The sequence below is a fragment of the Sinocyclocheilus grahami genome, unplaced genomic scaffold, assembly GCF_001515645.1.
Source record: "Sinocyclocheilus grahami isolate Dianchi unplaced genomic scaffold, SAMN03320097.WGS_v1.1 scaffold162.1, whole genome shotgun sequence".
NCBI classification, from domain to species: domain Eukaryota; kingdom Metazoa; phylum Chordata; class Actinopteri; order Cypriniformes; family Cyprinidae; genus Sinocyclocheilus; species Sinocyclocheilus grahami.
Window position 1 is genome coordinate 471,551 of NW_015505341.1, and position 10,043 is coordinate 481,593.

At 38.3% G+C, this 10,043-nt stretch overlaps 1 protein-coding gene across 1 annotated transcript in view; it reads left to right on the top strand.

Annotated features, from left to right (window-relative positions):
- The window catches only part of LOC107593013 (protein FAM117B-like), a 67,151-nt gene that overhangs the window by 23,861 nt on the left and 33,247 nt on the right, over positions 1-10,043 (top strand). Inside the window, exon 2 of the mRNA XM_016282596.1 lies at positions 152-321. Coding sequence (XP_016138082.1) covers positions 152-321 — 170 coding nt within the window. The remainder of the gene's footprint in view (positions 1-151; positions 322-10,043) is intronic.

Sequence of the window (10,043 nt, forward strand, 5' to 3'; positions counted from 1 at the left end):
CCTCTAACGTATGTTCTTCTTCTGTTTCCCTCCCATCTGTTTTATTCTCCCCCACACGTCTCATTCATATACTTTCATTCGACCCCTGTCTCTCCTCCCCATCCTTCCTTTCCCCTCTTTATCTCCTCTGTGCTTTCTGGCTGTCTTGCAGACAAGCATAGACTTCCTGTGGCAGGGTCTTGGTATACCACCAGCAATAACGGTAGCATTCGTCGCACCTCCTCTTTGGACGCGCTCACGGCCCCTTACCTGTCTGGACACTGGCCCCGGGATGCCAGCCACGCCCCTTGTGCCCCTTGCATGAGGGACAAATCCACCCAGGTGAGTGGAACTGCTTGTACACAAGATGTTATTACCCAGTTTAGCAACAAGTTGTACATTGTCCAACACCTCCACAGCCATTCAGTTCTCTCAGAAAACTTTCCACTCCAACCTCTCTGACATCAAATGCATAAACTAATAAACTACCAGCATGAATCACCTGAGAAACACTTGCTTTGTGCAAACACAAACCCATGAAACCACTACATTTTGTGTGCAGGAAAGACCATCTTAATTATGCACTACCGTTCAAAGGTTTGGGGTCATAATAGTTTTTAGTTAGTCAGGCAGTAAAGGTTTTTTTCTTTTCTTTTAAAGTTACTTTTATTAAGCAAGTATGCATTAAATTGATCAAAAGTGACCGTGAAGACATTTATAATTTTATAATTTTATTTTATTAAAGGGGTCGTATTATGCTTTTTCACTTTTTTTATTTTATTCAGTGTGTAGTGTGTATGTTTGGGCATAAAAAAGATCTAGAAAGTTACAAATCTCAAAGTCCACTCCAAAGGGAGATATTTCGTTTTAAAAAAATCCCTTTTCAAGAACTACAACGAACGGCTCGTTTGGACTACAGCGTTTGTTTCCCGGGCTTTATGATATCACAAAGTGGCTCATTAGAATATCATTAAAAAGAATTCCCGCCTACAGAAATTCGAATGGTTGGAGGGTGGGGAGGGGCGAGGTTGTGGTTAGAACGCTTGGTTGAGTTAGTGCATCAGACGAGACGACGAAGATGAAGTGCTGCTGCAGAGTTTTCGACAAATTTTCGGCATGTCTAGAACAATTCTCCAGTACAACATGACGGAGCTGGGTGCCATGGACAGACGCCGAATGACTCCGCTGGTGTGCCTACACTCATAATAATGTATTTGAATTTTAAAGATGTGGCGCGACGCGACGCTGCGCTTCTCGTCTGGTGTGCAACCGCCTGAATTGAAACGCTGTTTTTTTCCAAAATTCCGAAAGCGGATGATGTCAGGAAACAGTGGTTGCAATTTATTTTTTTACTCTGTTCCTGAGCATTATAACCCCAATTTGCTATTGTGTGCTGCGCATTTTACTGAGGACAGCTTCCACAACACGAGGGAGTACAGTGCTTGCCGGATTCACCAAAAAGTTTTTGTTGAAAGACAGAGCAAGGGGCGTGGCAGTACTGAAACACCGTCTAAGCTGTTCGCCAATCACAACGCACTGTGACAGCTAACCAATCACAACACATTTTGTTTTTCGGAAGGCGAACCTTCATCAAAGCCGGAACTAATCGAGCTGTTTGTGCCAGCCTGGGGAGAAAGGTATTTTAATAATGTACATTATGTGAAAAATAATGCTTTTTTCAAACCACCAAGCATGAGAGCATGTTCTAGTACACCCCCAAAACAAAATCAAGACTTTGTAAAAGAGCATAATAGGACCCCTTTAAAATTATTAGTCATTTTCATTAAAGCATGAGAAAAGTCAAACAAGGCCATAATGCATAAATCACAGTACTGACATTAACACTCAATTAATGAACTTTATAAACTCTTTTTGAGCAAATTAAGATTAAAAGGTAATTTTCTGTGCTTCTAAACGGTGTCTAAATTGAGAAAACGGTCACATCAGATTGTGTATTAGTTCCGTTAAAATGTTTAAGAAACTGACAAAACCGTTACCTTCTCTCTGGTGTTTCTGTAGTGCAGTCAGGTGTTTCCTTGTTTTCGCTCTCTGAGTTCTGTAAAAAAGGGAAACACTTTTACATCAGCAGTACTAAATCAAGGCCCTCTGCTCACTGGCTTGTGAGAAAGACGGGTGAGAAATGATGACGTCAATTGATCAAAGATCAAATGTGAATATACGGAACAACAACGCAAGACGTCTTCCACAGCATTTTGTAGATTGTGATTAGAAGGGGTCGGAAAGCACTAGAACTCTTTTATCTTGCAGGCACTCGAGAGTGAGATGCATCCTCTGGTTACATTTTTATCAGTTAACTGTGTTGATGATGTCAGGAAACAGTGGTTGCAATTTATTTTTTTACTCTGTTCCTGAGCATTATAACCCCAATTTGCTATTGTGTGCTGCGCATTTTACTGAGGACAGCTTCCACAACATGAGGGAGTACAGTGCTTGCCGGATTCACCAAAAAGTTTTTGTTGAAAGACAGAGCAAGGGGCGTGGCAGTACTGAAACACCGTCTAAGCTGTTCGCCAATCACAACGCACTGTGACAGCTAACCAATCACAACACATTTTGTTTTTCGGAAGGCGAACCTTCATCAAAGCCGGAACTAATCGAGCTGTTTGTGCCAGCCTGGGGAGAAAGGTATTTTAATAATGTACATTATGTGAAAAATAATGCTTTTTTCAAACCACCAAGCATGAGAGCATGTTCTAGTACACCCCCAAAACAAAATCAAGACTTTGTAAAAGAGCATAATAGGACCCCTTTAAAGATTAATGTTTCAAATAAAAGCTGTTCTTTTGAGCTTTCTGTTCATCAAGGAATCTTGAAAAAAACATATATCGCTGTTTCCACAAAATGTTAATCAGCACAACTGTTTTTAACATTGATGATAATAAGAAATGCTTTTTGAGCAGCAAATCAGCATATTAGAATGATTTCTGAAGGATCAGGTCACACTGAAGACTGGAGTAATGATGCTGAAAATTTAGCTTTGCCTTCACAGGAATAAATTACATTTTAAAATCGATTCAAATACAAAACAATTCCTTTAAATTATAATACATTTTCACTATATTTTTAGTTTACTAAATTTACTTTTTTTATTTTGTGTCAAAAACAAACTATGCAATATGCATTAGTGTCTGACTATTGTGGGCCTGTAGTGCAACACTTATTGCTAAAGAAAATGCTTAACTGCTCTGTCATATTTACTCACCCTCATGTCATTCTAAACCTGTGTGACTTTCTTGTTTCTGAAACACAAAAAGAAGGTTTTTTTAATGCCTCAGTGAAAGTCGTTAGGGGTCTGATGTTTTTGGCCAAAGTGAACTTTCATTGTATAGACAAAAACAGTTCTTCAAATTATCTTCTTTTATGTTCTAGAGAATAAATAAAGACATGCAGGCTTGAAACAACATGAGGGTGAGTAAATGATGACAGAATGTACATTTTGGGGGGAAGAATGTACATTTTCCCTTTAAGGCAAGATAAACGTAACACAGTGCTAGTCAAATAAACAAATATTACTATCAATCAGCCTGTGTTAAGCTTGAGTCATAGTTTGCCAGTAGAATAATGCTGTAATTGCACCAAAATAAATACAAATTTTATTAATGGATAAATGCAAAATAAACACCTCTCAAAACAAACCATCATTCTTTTACCTCTGATGTGGTGAGTGCGTAGGCCACACAGATGTGTTCTCACATGCACACTCTTGCCTTTATTTGTCAGCAGCTATTAACATCTATTACTCTGGGATTTGAATGTTGTTTTTCCACCGGTCCAAACACAGACGTTAATTTAGCATTTTACAAAAGAACTGACTTTAACTACAAAATAAGAGAAGTATAATGTGAAAGTTATACATGAAAAAGATAGTCTGGAGAGAGAGAGAAAAGGAGGAAGCCTCTCCCTGGTTTGTTGAGAGATGAGAGGAAACTGCAGCATATTTCTGGTGTAGGCAGACCGTCCACCATCAAGCTGCATTCTTTCCTGAAGCTGCCTGTTTTTTCCAGCTTATTTTTCCTCCAGAAACACCACAGGGCCAGTATGTATCTGAACATTAAAGCGTTCACGCTGAAAGTTTTTCACAGCAAAAAAAAATCATTTTCTTAATTATTTACTGCTGTTCTTTCGACAAATGAGTTATTGATTTGAGTCCGATATAATGACTGAAAAGGTGTTTATTTAGATCACTCAAACCCAGTCCCCATGTCATGAAAAAGAGCATCACAGATCGAAGAGCATCACACACTTACCCTCTTTCATCAAAGCCTGAGCTTATGTGTGAGTCAGTGTGTGTGTGTGTTTCCTCTGGAGTCTCCAGACCTCCACCCAGCTCTTTTTGTCAGCAGTGTGTCTGTCTCACAATGAGTGCAACGGGAACTTTGCGAGTTGGAGGCGAGTGTGGAATTTGGCTGACATTTGCATAGCTTGCTCTTTCTCCCTGGACCATCACGACAAAATAACCAGATCTTGGATCCAAACAACGGTGTCAGTTGCCAAGGAGTTGAGCTCACACCTAGTGACCAAACAACAACATGGAAGGAAGGCCTTTGCTGCTCTCCCTGAGAAATATGCAGCCACACACACACATGAATGCGCTCTGTGTGAATCTGTATACACCAGCTATAACAGATTTATAGCCAATACAGGATCAGCAGAGTGTGCGTTCTGTAACGTAGCAGTATTGTACTTCTATGGCCTGCACGGCACAAGTGTTGAATCTGCTAGATCCAGTGCTGTAGGTTATGTTTCATGCTTTGTCAGACGCCCTGAGAAAGTCATGGGAGGGGAAATAGAGACGAGTTCTACATGAGCCTTCTGCCACAGCGCATCATAATTACAATAATAAGGAAACCTGATCAGGCACGCTAAACTGTTCTCAAGAAGCCAGACCTGAAAACTTCCTCATTTAAGATAAATGAGTGCTGAAATTACATCAGCTCACACCCTTGGGGAAGAGGCCGGATCCTTGGAATGAAATTGATGAAACTTTTTTTTTTTTTTTAACCATTTAGCAACATTGCTCATGGTTATAGACGGGCCCTCTGGGTGTCTGATGGAGAAAGGTTACTACTCATTTTTGAAGCTTACAAGGAGAAATGTGACTCTACAGAGGCATTTGTGAGGAAATACATTGTCATACTTCTTTTAGTAGTGCTTGTTGTTATTACCGTTGCTCATAGGCAGAGTTGAACAAACCCTTTGGTACGTCACCTTTTGAGCTGCTAACAAGATTGATATCTCAAATAGTGTGACTTGGGGATAGAAATCATGAAGAATGTATTAATGCCAATACTTACCTTTTCCAAGTAGTGATTTTCTTTTTCTTTTTTTTAAATAAAGTAATATTTTAAAAATAAAGAAATACAAATTAAAGCAATTCCATTGCCAAATGGTGAGATCATTTAAATTAATACATGCAAAACTTTTAAGTCTTTAATAAGTCTTTACAATATTTAGCCTTAATGATATGTTAAATATCTATACTAAACAAAGAAATAATGTGAAAAGGAACTGACCATTTATGGAAATTAGGGATGTAACGATTACCGGTTTGACGATAAATCATGATAAAATTCCCCACGGTTAGTATTACCGTTTCATCTTTTAATTATCATTAAAACCGTACTAGAATACTGCGATTTGAACAACTCGCGATAAATAAATACTGTCCAGCATAAAGCACAGTTTTAAGTAACAGGCTCACGTGCGCACAGCAGCAGAGTAGTTTCGTTTTGAGTGAAAACGGGGCGGAAAAGCTGGGAGGTTTTAAAAGAGTGCTAAGGGAATTATTCAAATGAATATATGAATGAATTAATTATATGAATGTACCTCTGAAGGTTCTGACTGTCTTCAGAAACAATTCGATGGCATTTTGTTTTCATCTTCGCTCCATGTAATACCTAAAGGAAGTGATCTTAATCGCAATACTGCTTTGTCCTCGGAGGTTACGGGAAACAGCTCTAATTCAGCTTTTCCATAAGCGCCACCTGCTGTCAGCGAGTGGATTTACAGAGACTTTATATATTAGAGATATTTACATAAATATCTCTATATATAATTAATATATATAGAGATATTTACATTCAGCCTGTGTGCAGTTTCTGTCTGGCCAAAAACAGACCGAATTTGCATGCCCTGCTGTAAATTTTGACCGGTTGATGAAAAACAAGCTTATGTGGATTCTACACATTTAAACAATTCAGATAAGTTATCTAGAATTATTTATGGAGCAGATAAAATACATATAATCATTTATTAATCAATTATCATTTTGACAGATCTTTTCTTTATTAAAAGGCTGAAATGTGAGGTTTACCTTTTTATGAAACTTTTTCAAAGCTTTATTTGAACATTTACATTAGATATTTCAACATGCTATTAAACTGTTGTCAGTCACGTTGTCATTTAAATTCCGAACATCATTGGTAATGTTATTGTTTTAGTGATTATGCAAACAAAAATAATTGTATTTGTTGTTTGTTGATTTTTAAATATAAAACTTGAAGTGATTTATGTGTGTGTACTTTTTGAACATCTCCAGCACATTTTAACAATACCGTGATAATACTGATAGCCATGTCAATTTTAGGTCTCTATAATCGTGATAAGAAATTTTCATACCGTTACATCCCTAATGGAAATGATTGTCCATATTACTAGTATCTTACTTGTCTATGCCTTTGCGCTCACCTGTGCTGCTTTTTAATTGTTTTTCTATGTAAAAATGCTCTAGATGTATGTATTTGCTTCTCCTTTTTTTTTTTTTTTTGCTTTTTCCACATTTTTAAGATGCCATGTCAAGTTAAAAGAAGCTCAGGTTTTGAAAACATGCCTCAAAACCCTGCATTCTTTTCCATTCTTCTGCACTGTGCCTCACATTTTTAAACTCAAGATTAGGCTACATTCTGTGTGAACAGCCCCTATGCAGATGTTCACACTGCAAGCCTTTGTGCTCAATTGTGATAAATGTCAATCTAGAGTGACATAATAGTTGCATTAATTACGATTTGACTGTTCCGATTGAGGTCGCATTGAAAAACATCAGACCTGTATCTGATTATTACCACATATGGAAGTGGCCCAAATCAGAAACAAAAAAACCCCTTGGATTCCATGTGGTGTGCGCTGTTCAAACTGTTATGGGGGGGGATAAAAACAGGTCTGAGTTATATGAGCAAAAACTCAGATTTGGGCCACTTTTGCCTGCAGTCTAATTAATACGTAGCCTAATTAATATGATGTTAAATTTGACTTGCAGGAAGATAAAACAGCCAGTAAATCCCACATACTTCCTTTGATGGAGGGATTTTACTCATTTACAGAGTTCAGAATAGCATAGTGACTTGTGGGTGGGCTCCTTTGACTAAGCAACCACCCAAAACACCTTAGCAACATGTCAACAACATTTTATCAATGCACTGGCAACCCCCCAGAACATTTGCACAGGCAACCGCCACTAGCATTTCCTGCAGAAGACTTAATGCCATGTCTCCATGAGCATCCTTTCATGTGTAATGAGGACCACCCATTACTGGACTTAGTTTTGTTTTGATATGTGTGGAATGTGTGAACCATCAGAGCGCTATCCATTCAGGAAGATAAATATGTGCATGTGAATTCCTTCCCCCAGTGTGCAGAAAGATGTTCACCTACATTAAGCAATCACAGGGATTTTCTGACGTGAGGAGTGTTTTTAGGCCAGAAAATATTGAGTGTTGCCAGGGGGATTTCCATTTGTAAGGTTTACAACATTGTGTACCTGTGGAAGAAAAGCATTAACCTTTAACAAGTGTCCGTGTTACTGCGATCCATTCGTAGCCATGCACACACTTGGCCAACAAACCACAGTGGCCCTGCCAGCTTTGTTACTTTTTAACAAGAAAGTTATTTTTGTCATGATAATCCCCTTCTGCACTGACAGGCTAAAATTCTGAACTATTTTCCAACACTGGTGTTCAGTGTAAATTTGACACTCTCTCAGTAACAGACCTTGTGTTCCAGTCCAGCCAAAAGAGAGACAGGTGAATACCGAGTAACAGCCACTGCCAACTCTCGTGAGACAAATAAGCAACCGCTGCTTCAAAAACAAGCCCAATAATTTTTTGATGATTTATTATCATCAATATTATTTATTATCAGTTATTTATTACCAGTAAATGAGCCTGCAACATATTAAACTGAAACCACTCTTTTATCTGAAAAGCAAAAACAGAAGCTAGTTTACAGAAATCAGCAAACTGCAACAAAAATGGGAACAAAACTAATCTCCAATCACCTGTGAGCAGAATATGATTGGAGAGATGGAAAAGGAGAAAAACACAAGAGCTTCAAAGAGGAGCTGTAACATAGCCACATATTTATAGCCTACTAAAATATAGGCTATTCGAACCATATTTACTCTTAGTATTAGTATAGGACTACTTGTTTTTTATTACAGCCCGTGATAATTAATACATTACAAAAACATTGTAAAAATTTAAAAATAGGCTAAAAGAAAGTCATCCCACTCCTCTACGTCTACTTCTATCATCACTTGGATTACAGCGTCATGCGCCTTCTTTTTGAACGGGATTTTCTCCAAAGAGGGGACGGAACATTTGGCAAATTACGCTGCAGCACTTATATTATTGCACTGGTTGGCTATTAACTGTGAGCAGACAGAGTGTCATTCAATGCATTGGAGAATACGGCGAACATAAATAAAGAAACGAAGTTGCTTGTCAGATTTCCCTAACAAGCAACCATATTTTTTAAAATAAGCCCAAAAAACCGCAACCCCGCGACCTGGGATTTTTTCAAGCAACTTATACCTAACCTAATACGTGGACTTGGCAACTATGGGAACAGCCCGTCCAAGGGGAATTCACGACTTGTATTCCCCTCTGTATGTGAGCTCATATGGTTACAGAAAAGCTTAGCTGGCAGATTATCCAGACAGTGCTCGGCTCTCCAGTGAGGACCTGAAACTGCCTTCTATCAGGGTTCCTAATATAGTTTTGGAAGTCTCCTACAGCAGGTTTACATGCATGCAAGAAAACATTTTAGTTTTCTCATAGTATACATTTAATTTTAATTTGTTCAAAGCATTTCAAAGAATCAGTTTCTCTAAACCCCTCCTTTCCGTGAGCCTACGCTCCTCTGATTGGTTAGATGTTCTAGTCCTTTGTGATTGGTCTACTGCGTACAGCGTATGCTACAGTGTTTGAGGGCGGGTCAAGTTGTTCGCGGACAATGTAGAACATATGCAGGCATTATTCAAATTTATTTCACGCTCTGTGGAATACTTGATTCTGATTGGTCAGTCACGACATTCCGAGGTGTGTTATCCCTCGATAACAACCGGTAAAAACGAATAACACAAGCTCATCCAGGTAACTGAAGTCGGCGCTATATTCTTACTAGGAACTGTTTATTCTTGGTGGAAGCTTTGCGTTTGTTTAGCTAATAAAATATTAAAACTCGATTCAAAATTGTGTAAAATTATTTAATTTTGTCATCCTGGTATCGCGGACTCGCTCTCTCGTTTCACACAAACGCAGCTGCTGCCATTTTGCTACGATTGTTTTGTACGCTGTAATGGATTATAAGATGACTAACAAACTGCTAAGATTTGAAGACATTTTCGTCTTAAATCTTTCATCGCCATAATTATTTATGTGGTGAAATGTTGTGTAATAAGTGGTTTGACTGCATCGTATACCTTAAATGTCTGTCTAGTCTGAACTGCTTGCTCGCAAATACTGTTTTTAATTGGAAGCTTTGCGTTCAAATATTTCAACTCAAATCAATATTGTGTCTAATTATTTACTTATGTGGCAAGTAGCCGTGTAATAAGCGGGATAATGTGCATCCAGCCGGTTGTTATCACAGAATAACCCCCGACAGGGTGATCAGGACCCCTACACGAAGCAACTGGCTGGATGTACATTATCCCTTACGTGTAGCTGTTATGGAAGTGAGACTGGAATTCCTGACGACTCATTTAGATTGTTCAGAGTCGATTCTTTTTTTTTTTTTTTTTAGAAAATTTTTTTTTTCGTTTTGGT